This window comes from Anomalospiza imberbis, chromosome 13 (genome assembly GCF_031753505.1).
Source record: "Anomalospiza imberbis isolate Cuckoo-Finch-1a 21T00152 chromosome 13, ASM3175350v1, whole genome shotgun sequence".
Lineage (NCBI taxonomy): Eukaryota > Metazoa > Chordata > Aves > Passeriformes > Viduidae > Anomalospiza > Anomalospiza imberbis.
Genome location: NC_089693.1, coordinates 139,306 through 153,648, shown reverse-complemented (window position 1 = coordinate 153,648; position 14,343 = coordinate 139,306). Strand labels below are relative to the sequence as shown.

Genomic DNA, 14,343 nt, shown 5'->3' with positions numbered 1-14,343 from the left:
GTAAATATCTTGTAAGGAGTGGTTGGGATGTAGGGAGTGGAAGAGTTCTCACAGAACAAGGCTGCCACAACTAAAGCAAAAAGACTAGTCTCTAAGCAGGAGAGCCAAGTGGTGAGATGGGGCTCTGGGTCAGGAACTGGGAACAAGGCTGGGTCAGAATCTGTGGAACCTGTGTTGGTCAGACACATGAGGTTTCTCAGTCATCTGTTGGTAGAGGCCACCACTAGCCACGTACTTGAGCCCTTATACCCAGGCTGCTTTGGCTGTGTGTGACTAGGGCTCCTAACAGATCCTAAACCTCCTGCCCTGTCTTTGGGGTGGTGAGCAGTGTTATGTGGGTGCTGACAGGCATCCCAGGGTGTAACTAGTGAAAGAACTGGGGTTTGCCTCTTGACACAAGATGAAAGAAGGCTCCTGCCGCTTCTGCCAGGCCTGGGCACTGGACAGCTTGGCACGACAGGACGCTCTCCAAGAAGGCGGGTCTGGGCAGGTGCTGTGTACTGGATGTGCTGCTGTGCTTTGGGCACATGCTAATAACTGAGTGTCCCTGTTTAGGCCAGGTAGAGATTTACGCTGGGGCACCTGTGTCCAGAGCAGGACTGAGGCAAACTCTATAGCCTGTAGGACTTGTCCAGACAGCATATCCTGTGAAGTACCTGCAGTCTGTCTTGATGCTTTTTTGTGTTCATCTGACTGTGTTCTTCATCAGTGGGAGTGAAGTCTTTCCCTTGGTGTGTACTGAGGACCTTCTAAACTCCTCTGACACTGCTTCTGTCCTCTATAGGCGTGAAGTGTATCGGATCCTTCAAGAAGAGGGAATAGACCTGCCCCGCTATGCTGTTCTCAATCGAGATCCTGACAGACCAGAAGGTCAGTGTCTGACTTCTACTGAAAGCCATTTCCCCAGGCTCTGCTATTTAAGATAATCTGCAGAGGACAGATATTGGCAGGCACCTTAAAGAAGCCTGACTCATTAGTCTCTTGGGTTTTTTCGTGAGCAAAGGTCCCAGAAGCAAAACAAACTGATGGGCCTGGGAGGGGCTGTGGCTCTGCACTAGAACTGTCTCACCTTTCCTGATATGCTGCTGCTGTGCTCTGTTTTCAGAGTGCAACTTGGTGGAAGGAGAGGACCATGTGGAGGTAAACGGAGCTGTGTTCCCAAAGCCATTTGTGGAGAAGCCAGTCAGTGCTGAAGACCACAATGTGTATATTTACTACCCGACATCAGCAGGAGGGGGCAGCCAGCGCCTCTTCCGTAAGGTGAGGAGGGGTCTCCAGAGTTGCTGTTGGAACCAACAGATCTGAGACCCATGTGGCTTCAGGAAGGAGTGTTGGGGCAGGTGAAGGGCAAAGGAAGGTTTTGTGTAGGGAAATTTAGACCTTCTTAGAACTTTTAGTTGGTGACCTTTATCTTGGTGACCTTTATCCTGTAGTCATGGAGCACTGTATCCCTTTCTGAATTGCATGCTGATTTCTCCTGGGTTTATCAAGATGAGTTTTTCAAAAAACCTACATTCCTGTCATTTAACATCATTCTTGCCCTTCCCATTTAGTGTAGCTTGCACACGTGATAAAAGCAGTATTTATTCCTAGATTCCACAGGAAATCTGCCCTTACTCTCTTCCCCCACTTTGCCAGTGAACAGTTATAGCTGTGATATATCTTTTTTCCAATCAGTTACACATCTGGCATGAATAATCCTAAAATGATTGTTTCCTTAGGTAAGATACAGGTATGCCTCTTGAGGTTGTATTCAAAGTCTTACTAAAAAGGAAAACAACATCATCCTCGATGTTGATAAAATCAGTCATGGTCCTAGAAGGAAATTAAATTGGTTAGATTATCACCTGTCATAATTTATTTTCATTTGCATATAGTTAAGCTCCTTACTTTGTAGGTCTTTGTTCACTTTTTTTTTTGTTCCATATCCATATCTATATCCTTCCATATCCTTGAAGTGATTGGAGACAAATTAATGGTCTATAATAACTTTTCTCTTCTTTAAAGCCTGAAAAATGACATACCTGCTGCCTGCATTTTGGTCTCTTTTGTCCTCCATAAATAAGTGCGCTGCAACGTCTGGGTGGCCTGAGATGCTAATCCATTAAGTTTGCTAAAATTCTCTACATATGGGATGGAACTTCTGCTTTTCTGCTTCCATCTAAGAAAAGGATCCCTGTGCCCTTCCCTGAGGTGTTTATTCCGTGCTTTCAGATTGGCAGCCGGAGCAGTGTGTACTCCCCAGAGAGCAGTGTGAGGAAGACAGGCTCCTACATTTATGAGGAGTTCATGCCTACGGATGGCACTGATGTAAAGGTGAGGAAAAGCCTGGAATGGTGCCTTCCTTTGTCAGGCCGGGGGGAGCTGAAGGTTCAGCAGTTCTGCTTAGTCCTGCTCAGGCTCTGGAATGTGCGTTTAAGCTTTGAGGTGCTGACTGCGCAGTTTCAGCCCCAAAGTGGGGAGTGGATGCTCTGTAGATCACACCAGGAGGAATGTGTGAGACCATCTCATCTCCTTTTCTGTGTCTGCAGCAGAAATACCTTCTGGAAGCTGCAGTTAGGCTTGGTGGCTATGTCAGGTTTACTCTCTCTAATTCCAGGTGTACACCGTTGGGCCGGACTATGCCCATGCAGAGGCTCGCAAATCCCCTGCTTTGGACGGGAAAGTGGAACGGGACAGTGAAGGGAAGGAAATTCGTTACCCAGTCATGCTGACTGCCATGGAGAAACTCGTTGCCCGTAAAGTCTGCGTAGCCTTTAAGGTGTGTATTTCTTTTCCTGTGCAAGCAGGACTCCACAAATGTTTGATATGTGTCAAGATTGGTGTTAAAACTTGTCATCCTGGCATGTCTCAGGCATGGGCAGTCCTCCATGCCTAATGCCAGTTGTTGGTCCTGCTGGCTGTGGCACTTTGCTGGGCAGAGGTGACTGGGAAGGCAAGAGGGCCTGCAGCAATTGCCCTCTGGGCTGGTAGGTGCCTGGTGTCCCACATACATCTGAGCATTTAATACTGGATCCTGAGCATGCTGCTCTCTATCTGACCTGTGCTCATCCTGTCTTGACTATTTCCTGCTTTTGTTTATGTGGAAAAATTGGTCTTATTTTCTTGTTTGTTTTTTTTTCTTTTTCTTTTTGTATTTTGGTACTTGTGTTTGGTTTTTGTTTGTTTGTTTGTTTATGCTTTTTGTTTGTCTGGTTTTGGTTTTTTTTTAGTTCTTGGGGTTTTAAAATATGACTCTGGTGCAAACTGATGTTTTATTTTACAGTTGGGTAGAGTGAGTAAGAGTCTAGGTAGGGTTCCATGACATGTTCAGCAGTGTCAGTGGAAGAAGCACTGGACTCCTTGTTCCTGCTCCACTGCAACTGGCACCCCATGCAGTTGGGCTGATGCAGATTTGGTTTCTTTTCTACCTTGTAGCCTTTTCCATTTAGTGATGGGTGTCTTTGCCTGCAGCACTTCTTGTCCATGCTTATCAGTCTGCTTAAAAATTATTGGATTTGAAAGGAAGAGCAAGATATCCAGGAGCTGCTCTGTTTCAGGTCTTTAGAGCTCTGGGCAGTCGGGGGTTGGCTCTGATGGCTTCATCTGGGGGCTGGTAGTTAGGGTCTTTGGTTCATCAGTAAGGGGTTAAAGGTCTGACTAATGGTGTGTCTTCACTCTTGTTCTAGGCTTGTGAGGTGGGCATGGAGTGGGGGATGGCTGCAGCATCAGCAGGGCTGAACTGGGCAGTGTTGGCTGGGTCTGCGTATGCCCCACTGGCAGGGTCGCTGCTGTCCCCCACTGCTTCCTTCCTGTGTGCCTAAGTCCCATATCCTCTGCTTCCTCCTGCAGCAAACCGTGTGTGGGTTTGACCTCCTGCGGGCCAATGGCCACTCCTTTGTTTGTGATGTGAACGGCTTCAGCTTTGTGAAGAACTCCATGAAGTATTATGACGACTGTGCCAAAATCCTTGGGTATGAACAATCTGAGTTTTGATAAGATGGTAAGGTAACTCACTGCAAAGTAAAATGGAACGTGGAGTCTTGGTCAGTATGTCAGAGAAGTCTGCAAGCGGTTCATGTGAGTCATTTGCTCAGCAGGTGAAAGCTTGGCTCTTGGAGGAACGGGTTATTTTCAAGCCCTGGAGCTCCTGCCTGCATTGACATTAGCTGTCTTTGTCTACAGCTAGATATATCTTCCAGGACTTTTCATTGTGTGCTAAGCCCAGTTGTGGTATTGGTGATGTGAGGGAAACTGGTACCCCTTTGGGGTGCCCTAACTAGCCCACAGTGGGATAGGTGTCTCTGCAATGAAAGTGAGGGGAAATGCTGTGTCTGTCTTAACATCTTTCAGCAGGACTGCTAAGGAGGAGGTGGAGAACCAAGGGAATGGATTTTCTTGTGAGTGTTGTATTTTGATTTCTTTCAGAAATATAATCATGAGGGAGTTGGCTCCCCAGTTTCATATCCCCTGGTCCATCCCAACAGAGGCAGAAGACATCCCCATTGTCCCCACAACTTCGGGCACCATGTGAGTACCTGCCATCTTCTCAAAAGGATGCCAGTGATGACTGCGTGAGGGACAAAGTGTGAAAAACCCTGTCCAAAGGCCTGACACCACTAGCAGCATGGCATCCTCCAGCTGCTGTGCTGCTTGCAACCCTGAAATGCCTGTGGAAAGGCTTAGCTATGCACGTGGAAGTTGTGACAGGTTGGAGATTATTTGTAGGTTTGATGAATGCAGATGAGCAGTAACTGAAGAAATTACAGAAACTGCTTACATAGCTTTCAGAGGTCCAAATTCTTCATCGGGACAGGAAATAGATCAGAACAGATGCTGTAGCTGGCTGCTACATGGAGAAAGTGCATGTTGAGCTACCAGTGAAATAGATGGAAACACTTAGCTGAAATATTCATAATTACCTGTCACCAGAGGACACAAGGAAAAACGACGCACCACAGCTATGGTCACGACAGAGAGACTAATTTATTTCTTCTGACTCCAATCATTTATAGTTCTCAAAAAGTGCCAGTGGATTGGAGGGTGAATGTGCCACCTCTCCAACGACACTGGACATCAAATATCTCCGCCTGTATGAAGGAATGCAAAACAACAGGTTATTTACAGAAAGTTGTGTGAGAAAGTTTTCTACAAGAATGTAAACTCAGAAGGCTTTAGAAAATCTTAAAAAATCAGGGCGACAATTACCCATATGCTTGGCAGCCCCTCATTTGATACCTTTGGCCTTACTAGTTTTCTAGCACATAAGGCTAGAAGATCAAAGGCAAAAGTTTCTTTGTGATCCTCAGCACACTTGTACACTGGTATGAAACCACTCAGCTTAGTAGTGTCTGCAGAGCTCTGACTCCCTCTGCAGCTGTGGCACTTGTGTCTGGTTTAGTCTGGGAGAAATTCTACCCCTGCTGAGGAAAGGAGGTGTCAGAAGAATGGAACTGAAAGAACAATGGGAAGCTACTTCCTGGTGGCAGTTCTGGAGTGTAAGGGCACATTTGTCATCTTTATCTTGTGTTTCCCCAGGATGGAGCTTCGCTGTGTTATTGCAGTCATCCGTCATGGAGATCGCACCCCAAAGCAGAAGATGAAGATGGAAGTGAAACATCCCCGGTAAGAGCCAAGGGAAGAAGGTACTGTGCTCCTGGGAAGGGATGAGGGCCTATTCTCTAAACCAGAAGCAGGAGCAGAGGGCTGAGTGCATAGGAGGCAGTATTTTTCCTGGCCCATCCAAGCAAATGCTTTCTGACCAGTTGAGAGAGCCTCCTTTCCCCACAAGGATCCTGACACCTTCTATGTGAACTCTGGAAGGGAAAGTGAAGGTGTGGTAGGTGTTGAAAAGGGAAGTGCCCCACTAAATGGAAAGCTAGTATCTGCTTACTGGTTGTATTTTGAAAAACACTTGTTTTTTCAGAATTTTTGACACACAGGGAAGAGCCAGCAGCCTGCTTGTTCTCCCTGAAGAATAGAGACTGAATGCACATGTAGGAATGACCCTCCTTGTATTATTGAAACAACAGAAAATGGTTCAGCATTCTTTTTTGTCTGTTCAGGTTCTTTGAATTATTTGAGAAATATGATGGTTACAAGACAGGGAAGTTGAAGCTGAAGAAACCAGAGCAGCTACAGGTGAGGAAGTACATTCTGGGGTTACTGTGTGGGATATGCAGGTAATACAGATCCTGGTGCGAGTCAATTCTTTGGGAGGGTGCAAACCTCCAAAAGGGCAACAGTCTGTCACACAGATGCTGTCTCATTCTGCATGCTGTGCACTCACCTGGGTGACAGCAGGAGAGCAGAACGGAAACTTCTGCTGCCTGATGCTCACACTGTAGGATGGAGATGACCTGATGCGGCTTGCTTGCCAGCTGTGGTTGCCTCTGGTGACAAATGGGTCCATGCTAGGGAGTGGGGCAATTGGAGGTACCTGCTTGGTTCTCAACAGGGCTTAGTACAGCATGGGGATGAAGCAAACTGCAGTGTGAAAGTTTGTTCTGCCTGAGCTGTGTCTTATGAAATGACGTGCCTCTGAGGAGTGTCTGCATGTACCTGATTCTGGGTGAAGCTGTTAGGAGGCCTTGCAGGAGTACATTGGTGAGTCTGAGGCACAATTGCTCTCTGCTTTCCAACAGGAAGTGCTGGACATTGCACGGGAGCTTGTGGTGGAGCTGGGAACCCACAGCGATTGTGAAATCGAGGAGAGGAAGTCCAAACTGGAACAGCTGAAGAGTGTCTTGGAGATGTAAGCATCCCTGTGTCGGGGCACTGTGGGTTTGCCTCAGAGCATGTGATACGGAAACAAGCTGTGCTGCTGGTGTCCTGGCCAGCTGGTGCCCAGAGATAGGGGTCTCCTCTGTCCCCTGTTAGTAGCTGTACATGAAAGGCACCATGTTCCTCACTTTTTCTCCTTGACATCAAAACCCTGCTGGTCCTTGTCCCAAGTGTGTCTGGTGTTTGCCTAAAGAACTTGAGACAAAACTGAACTTTCTTGGCTGCAGGAGAGAAACTGGGGTCCTGGAGGGACCATGTTGAGATGAAGCATTTTGATATAACTGGAATAAAACTTGTTTTAAATAAAGTTGTCTTAGTGCCAAAAGTTTAGCAAAAAGGAGCTTGGAAAACATGAAAAGATGTTTGTGTCCTCTGAGGTTTTGTACAATCAAAATAAAAATATGGTGATGTTGACAACTTCTAAACAAAACAGGGTTCCTCTCAGGACTGCAGCAGGCTATGGCACACAGAGCCACCATCTGTGTTCAGGTCATGTCTCTGGAGCACAGAGGAGGACTTTTTGCTGTGATTCCCTCCTCTGCTCTTTCTGCTCATCGGAAACATGATTATCCTCAAAGCATCTGTCAGAGTGGTTTTTTCTGTGATCTCATTAATCCACTTGTTAAAGATGTAGATGGAGTTAAAAGCCCTAGTGAGGAATGACAGCGTAGAGTGCTCTTGGTAGAAGAGCAAGGCAATGGACCTTTGACTTTTGTTTGAGGCAGCTGTTTGGCTTTTTGTGGGGGTCTGTGCTGGGTCACAGGGAGATGACAAAAGTCATGTTCCATGGCTACGGGTGTTGTAGCAGAAAGTCTTTTGCTTGTGCTGTACTTGTGCTATGTACTGCCTGGGGGCCTCGGGGCAAAGGTTGGGTGGAGTTGTGGAGTTGTTTTTTCTCCATCAGTTTTTTTTTTTCTCCATCCCTCGTGACAGGTATGGACATTTTTCTGGCATTAACCGTAAGGTTCAGTTGACCTATCTGCCTCATGGACATCCAAAAGCTGCGAGTGAAGATGAAGGTAAAGGAACCTGATCTTTAATCTCAGAGTTCAGGTGTGAGTGCAGCTACCCTACCTGTATAAGCCTCTGGACATGCAAGCAGAATTGGTGACCCATATCTTATCTTTGCTCACATCGTAGGAAGGATTGGAGGGATGCCAGTACACCCTGGCTGGCTCTACAGGGCTTGCACTTCAGTTTTGTGAATGTCAGCCTATACCTTCAAAAAGTACTGACTCTTGAGTTTCCTACTTGCTGATTTGTTTCATGGGGAGTTTGGGTCAGGCTTGTGTTGAGAACACTCTGCAAGTGCTGATGACAACCTCTTCGTCCTCCCGACTTCTCCCTCTGCAAGCTGAGATATGAGCTCTGACGTGGTGAATACCTGTTTGTCTCCTAGAAGCTCGCCGAGAGTCCTCTCCCTCCCTTCTCCTGGTGCTTAAGTGGGGTGGAGAGCTGACCCCAGCAGGAAGAGTCCAGGCTGAGGAGCTGGGGCGGGCCTTCCGCTGCATGTATCCTGGAGGCCAAGGTGAGTTTCGCCAGGTACCTCTGGTCCTGCCCCATGGCTGCCAGGCTGCCCAGCCCAGATGAGGGCTGCTCAGGCATCTGTGGCTGTATACAGCCTCTGGGATTAGTTTTTGTTCTCTTGAGTTGGCATGGTAGGGATAAAAAAATCAGGTGGGTTTTGCACCCAAAGATCCCTAAGCTGACCTGAGAGGTCTGCTGTTAAACTTCAGTATGTCTTGGAATACAGCAGCTTTCCTTACATAATATGCCTAGATTCAAGAAAGACAGGTGGTTCTAATAGGGTACATTCTGATGCAGCAAATACAAAACTTATGAATGGTTAACAAGGAATTTAGGTCAAATGTAGAGAACAGAGGAGATCTGTCTTGGAACACAGATAATTCTGCCCTGAGACAGGAGAATAGGGAGGTAACTTCTCCGTATTTTCTGCACCATAATTCAGACTTGACTTGTGAATGCTCATTTTTTTTTCCTCAAAATGAACTTTCCCAGGTTAAGCAAAGACTTTGTTACATTTCTAGTCCTTGTGTATAGCTAGAACTGTCTATTTTGGAGCAGCACAAGTGCTGCCTGTGCAAGTGACTAATTCTCTACATAACTTTGTTACTACAATAAACTTTGTTTGTCTAAACTAGTATATTCAGGTGATAATTTTGCAGGTGTGAGAATATGAATTTTGAGTTATCCTTGGTTCCAGGTGATTATGCTGGTTTTCCTGGCTGTGGCTTGCTCAGGCTGCACAGCACTTATCGCCATGATCTCAAGATCTACGCCTCAGACGAGGGGAGAGTTCAGATGACAGCAGCAGCTTTTGCAAAGGTCTTTGTTCTCTTTGGAGCATCCATTTGTTCTGCTTCATTACTCTTAAAATATGCTGGTTCTAAAGGAAAACCTCTGGTGACGAGGAAGGAGTTTTCTTAGGATCTTCCCCCTCTCTGTTGGATGGACTGGGGTACACTGTGCTAATAGCAGGTGTATGGGGCAGTACTGAACATCTGCTGTATCTACACACACCTGTCACCAGGACAGGACTCTCAGTCAAGAAGGAGTTATGTATGGATTATTGCTGGTGCTTGATCTTAGAGCACAGCAGATGTGCTGCTGAGTATTGATTGCCTATAGAATTAAGGTTTCTGGGGTGGCTGCCTAGCCAGAAGGGTTATTCCTTGCCTGCTGAATTTAAAAGGGGAGTGAAACATCTTTGGTGCAGTATGGGGTGAAGACTGAGGAGAAGACAGGTTCATTTGCAGCTAAAGCCAAGGGGAATCCTATGGTGGCCTTAGCTGGTCTTTGGAGCATTCACTGTATTAACATTTTCAAGCAGACTGAGCCTCTTGATAGTTGAGCCTGCTCAACAGTTGCCTGGACAAATCTGCGGCTGCTGCAGGCAGAGCTGTCCTTTGCTTGAACAGCTCTAGAACCATGCCAGAGTCATTTCTGACTGGAGGGGATGTTGCTGTAAAACTGCCCTTCAAGGACAGTTGAGATATCACTTAAGTTGCCTGAGTTCTGGCTATGAAACTACAAGAATTTTTGTTGTTTGGGTTGCACAGACTTGAAATCTTGTCCTGTGTGGTGTGGCTTTAGGGTCTGCTGGCCCTGGAAGGAGAGCTGACCCCCATCCTGGTGCAGATGGTGAAAAGTGCCAACATGAATGGTCTGCTGGACAGTGACAGTGATTCCCTCAGCAGCTGTCAGCACAGAGTGAAGGCGCGACTGCATGAAATCATGCAGAAGGATGCCGAGTTCTGTGAAGAGGATTATGAAAAGGTAAAGAGCACCAGTGTGGCTTCATTGCTCCCTGTATCTGAAAGGAGAATAGCATTGCTGCAGTGGTTTGATGTGAAGTGTGTGGTATGTGAACAGTGGTTTGGTTAGTTTGAGATCAGTTCTGGTCAAAATGACAGGATATGTATGGAAGTGTGCAGGTTAATAGCCCTTGCCCTTCTTTGAGTGACAGTCCTCGGTGTTGCTCTGCTATCCCCTTCAAGACAGATCATGGTGCCTTTCTCTCCCTTCAGAATTCCCAGTTCATTTTGTTCTTGTGAGTATGCTAAAAGAGCTCCTGCATGCTGCTCAGAACAATCCCAGCTGCTGTGGGCAGGGAGTGTGCCTCACTGGATTCTAGATCCATGCTCTATGCACATATGAACAGACCTTTTGGTTACAAATTGTGGTGTGTCCTGTCAGGTTCTGATAGCTGCAGAGTAGAGAGCATGGGCTGCATCCAGCACAGCAACCAGTGAAAGCACTATACTGTTTTTCCCAGGCTCTGAAACGTGATTACTGGACTGGAATCCTTTAAGGAACATATTTATCATCTCAGAGAACTGCTTAAAATGAAGCCCTTTTGCTCAAGCACAGAAGCAAAATGAGACAAGAGTGGATATTGTAGGTGGAGGAAGGTCCGGTCTGATGGAAGCAGTTGTTTGCTCCCTCTGAGTTTGATCCTGAGGAAGATTTTAAGGCATGCCTGACTACTCCTAGGAATAGGCCTGCTTATTGTGCTCAGCTGGGAGCAAAGCTTTTGTCCCAAGTCAGAAAGCAGTATGGCTGCAAAAGACAGACATTCTGCATTCCCCCTCTGTGAAGACTAACTAATGTCTGCTGGAATCTTCTTTCAGCTAGCACCTACAGGCAGTGCTTCTCTGCTCAACTCCATGACCTTTATCCAGAACCCAGTTGAGGTCTGTAACCAGGTGTTCACCCTGATTGAGAATCTCACCTCCCAGATACGAAAACGTCTGGAAGACCCAAAATCTGCAGGTGAGCAACAGAACTGGAAAGGGTCTGGAAGAGATTAATTTATTGTTACATCTTCAGAGCTCCCAAACACCACTAGGGCTTATGTTTGTCTGTAGCAAAGAAACGGTAAATTTCAGTGTAATTCTGTCTGTGCTATTGATGTGGAAGGCTCCACTTTCAATTACTGTTAAAAAGATCTGTAATATAAAGGAAATTATATGTGCATCTTGGTTTAGAGTAAACATAAACAGCAGCAGTATAGCCTGCGGGGGGGTATGCCTCTGTTTTTTCTGGCTTTTTCTGGAGACTGTAAACGGCAAGTTTTCAGTCACAATTTGCTCATCTCAACTTTGCTAGCAACAGTGCAGAAGTTTTACAAAGGCATCTTGGGGGCCTGCCATAGGATCTATGGCAGACCTTAGCAACTAGGCAAACGGTTTCACTTTTCTCAAGCATTTCAGAAGTAGCCTGTTGCTGCAGGTTAGAACTCCTGCAACAGTTCCTGTGGCTTTTCCAGACTAGGATTTCTGTGGGTGACACAAGAATTGGAGCCCTTTCATGCTGGGAGAAGTCAATCACAGCTGTCACTTGAAGTCTCTGCAGCAATAACCAGGGTTGTGTGAGTCTGTGGGTCTAGGATGTGAATGTTGTTTGGTGTTCTCTGCTTTTTAGACCTGCAGCTGTACCACAGTGAGACTTTGGAGCTGATGCTGCAACGCTGGAGTAAGCTGGAGCGAGATTTCCGCATGAAGAATGGGCGCTATGACATCAGCAAGATCCCTGATATATATGACTGCATCAAGTATGATGTACAGCACAACTGTGCACTGAAACTGGAAGGCACAACTGAACTCTTCAAGCTCTCCAAAGCCCTGGCAGATGTGATCATACCCCAGGTATGGCCTGTATGACAATGCCTGTGGCGCCAATTTCTGACCCTTTGCCTTTGTGTTTTGTCTTGATTCTCTTGCACATTAACTGCTAAGGCAGCCTATCACAGTAGGCTTTTTCTCAGATGTGTCTCAGTGTCTCTATAAGGCCAAAAGCATTTATGACTTGAAATGTGGCAGGGCTGGGCTTCTGGTTGAGGATTCTGGCAGGGTCAGAGTAATGAGCAGCTGATGCAGTAGGTTTTCCGTGTTTGTTGTAGTGCATCACAGCACAGCTCCAATCTGGGTGTATGTGCTACAGCAACATGTGCTCTCCACATGTAGGGTTGTGGAAGTGAAGGGAGATTTCTGTGTTAAAGTTCTGACAAGTTTGTTATTCTTGTCAAACTAGGACTTGTTCAGTTTCCAATGTTGAGTTGCTTCTAGCAAAGTTTAATTTATATGGGATGAGTTTCTACCAGCAAGGTCCAGCTGCCCCTGTATAGCAGAAGTGGTCTAAACTTTTTCAGTGTTGTTGGTGATGTGCAGTCTGGCTGTTTTCAGCATAGCACTGCAGTTTTTATCTTTGCCAATAGCAGTTGTTGCTTTAATGCTCATGCTAGCTCAGGGTGTAAGTTTGCATGTCATGAGATCTGAGATTTGCTCATGGTCCTTGCACCTCTCAGCTGTTGAAGGATACTGGTAGTCATGTCCAGACATAACTGAGGTTCTTGGAAGAGTCTCAGTCCTCTGTTACCCCCTGCAATATGTGGAAAAAAAAAAAAAGAAAAGTGTTGAGTGACATTTCTCTTCTTGTCCTTGCTTAACCAGTGGTGCTGTGGACTGGGCTGTTGAAGTTAAGTGGCCTTTTATGTGAGGATGTGGCAAAGAACCAGGGCTCAGGGTATCTGTTGTTTTGTTCCTGCAGGAATATGGGATTAATAAGGAGGAGAAACTGGAGATTGCTATTGGCTTTTGTCTTCCTCTCATTAAAAAGATCCAGCTGGACCTACAGAGAACTCATGAAGATGAGTCTGTCAACAAACTACATCCATTGTAAGGCTTGTGCTGCATGCTGCTGGCAGTGGGGAGGGCAGCTGTGGAGCAGGGGGTGGTTCCCATGCCAGAAGAGTGTACTGTTGTGATAGGAGGTACTGAGCATACACTGAAGGACTCTCCAGGAGGAAGGCATGTTGGTGCTCCCAGAGCTAGAAGGCAGATGGAGAAGGCACATTGAGACTACTGACCAGAAGCACAGGGCCACAAAGGCTTGTACCCATTGCAGCTGGATGGTGATGCCTCATCCAGGCATTTCCCTGCACAGAGAGCCAGTGTAGAGTGATGAGCCACCTACTATATGTCTCCATTAGGATTCCACAAAATTTGTTGCTCCTGTGCCCAGTGGTCTCATTGTTTGTTCTGTCCTGCTGCCTTTGACATTTCTCAGTGTGGGGTTGCGTCATTCCGTGTGTGATAGATGGCAATTCATTGTCAGATGAGTGACTGTGGGCTGACTTTGGTTTAGGTACTCAAGAGGAGTTCTGTCACCGGGTCGCCATGTTCGAACACGGCTGTACTTCACCAGTGAGAGCCATGTGCACTCCCTGCTCAGTATCTTCCGCTATGGGGGGCTACTGGATGTAAGTGTCCCAGCAATGCTCACAGAGTAAGCCTCCCTACTTTTTTCCAGTAGCCTTTTCCAAGGTGGACAGTGTATGTTTGTAGGTTGCCCCTTAAGCCAGCTCTGTCACAAATGCTGTGCATCAGTGGCAACTGGCCAGCTCCATCTCTGCTGTGTTTGCATGCTGCAGCTTCCTGCCTTTCTGGCATGTAGGAGGATTGTTCTTCCTCAGTGCCTCCCTTGCTTGCACAGAGAAATGTTTTCTCCAAGATCTGTCCTGCTAGTTTCAGGTGAGCAGACCACTTACTTGTCTAGGAAAAGAGCGATATGAGGCAATGGGGAAGCTTCCTGCTTCCTTCCTTCTTTTCTTCCTTTCTGCTTCCTTCAACCCTTTTTTTTTTAAGAGCTCGGTCCTGTATTTAAAGTCTTTATATCAATTCTAAGTCAATAAAATCAGTTTTCATACAGAGGAAGTGACTTGAAGTTGCAAATTCACAGGATGTGCTCTCTACCAGAGAGGCAGATGACACATTTTTAGGGATTAATTCGTCCAGTTCACCCTTCACTTGCTCTCTCTTCACCTGCTTCCTGAATGAATTGGTATGCAGACCCTGAGAAAAGCTCTGCTTTAAAGAGGCTCTCTTATTTACCTTCCCATTTTTAAGCATGGTCTGAAATGCCTTGAGAGTTTGGGCTTGCTTAACAGGCACGATTTCTGTGGCAGCTTAGCATATCTGTAGAGTGATCAGAAAAGTACCTGTAAATCACTCAATGAACAAGATGCTCCCTTATTCCCTGACTCAAGCGCCCAAGGATGCT

At 46.4% G+C, this 14,343-nt stretch overlaps 1 protein-coding gene across 11 annotated transcripts in view; it reads left to right on the top strand.

Annotated features, from left to right (window-relative positions):
• The window catches only part of PPIP5K1 (diphosphoinositol pentakisphosphate kinase 1), a 50,673-nt gene that overhangs the window by 5,645 nt on the left and 30,685 nt on the right, over positions 1-14,343 (top strand). For 9 of the 11 annotated variants that reach the window (XM_068203391.1, XM_068203388.1, XM_068203390.1 and 6 more), the window contains exons 6-22: positions 785-870; positions 1,106-1,260; positions 2,215-2,316; positions 2,600-2,761; positions 3,832-3,953; positions 4,408-4,509; positions 5,518-5,604; positions 6,045-6,120; positions 6,624-6,733; positions 7,696-7,781; positions 8,162-8,290; positions 8,987-9,108; positions 9,877-10,059; positions 10,914-11,055; positions 11,707-11,930; positions 12,832-12,959; positions 13,429-13,543. In XM_068203391.1, the coding sequence (XP_068059492.1) occupies positions 785-870; positions 1,106-1,260; positions 2,215-2,316; positions 2,600-2,761; positions 3,832-3,953; positions 4,408-4,509; positions 5,518-5,604; positions 6,045-6,120; positions 6,624-6,733; positions 7,696-7,781; positions 8,162-8,290; positions 8,987-9,108; positions 9,877-10,059; positions 10,914-11,055; positions 11,707-11,930; positions 12,832-12,959; positions 13,429-13,543 (2,131 nt within the window). The remainder of the gene's footprint in view (positions 1-784; positions 871-1,105; positions 1,261-2,214; positions 2,317-2,599; positions 2,762-3,831; positions 3,954-4,407; positions 4,510-5,517; positions 5,605-6,044; positions 6,121-6,623; positions 6,734-7,695; positions 7,782-8,161; positions 8,291-8,986; positions 9,109-9,876; positions 10,060-10,913; positions 11,056-11,706; positions 11,931-12,831; positions 12,960-13,428; positions 13,544-14,343) is intronic. The other 2 variants (XM_068203385.1, XM_068203393.1) reach the window with 1 other exon arrangement.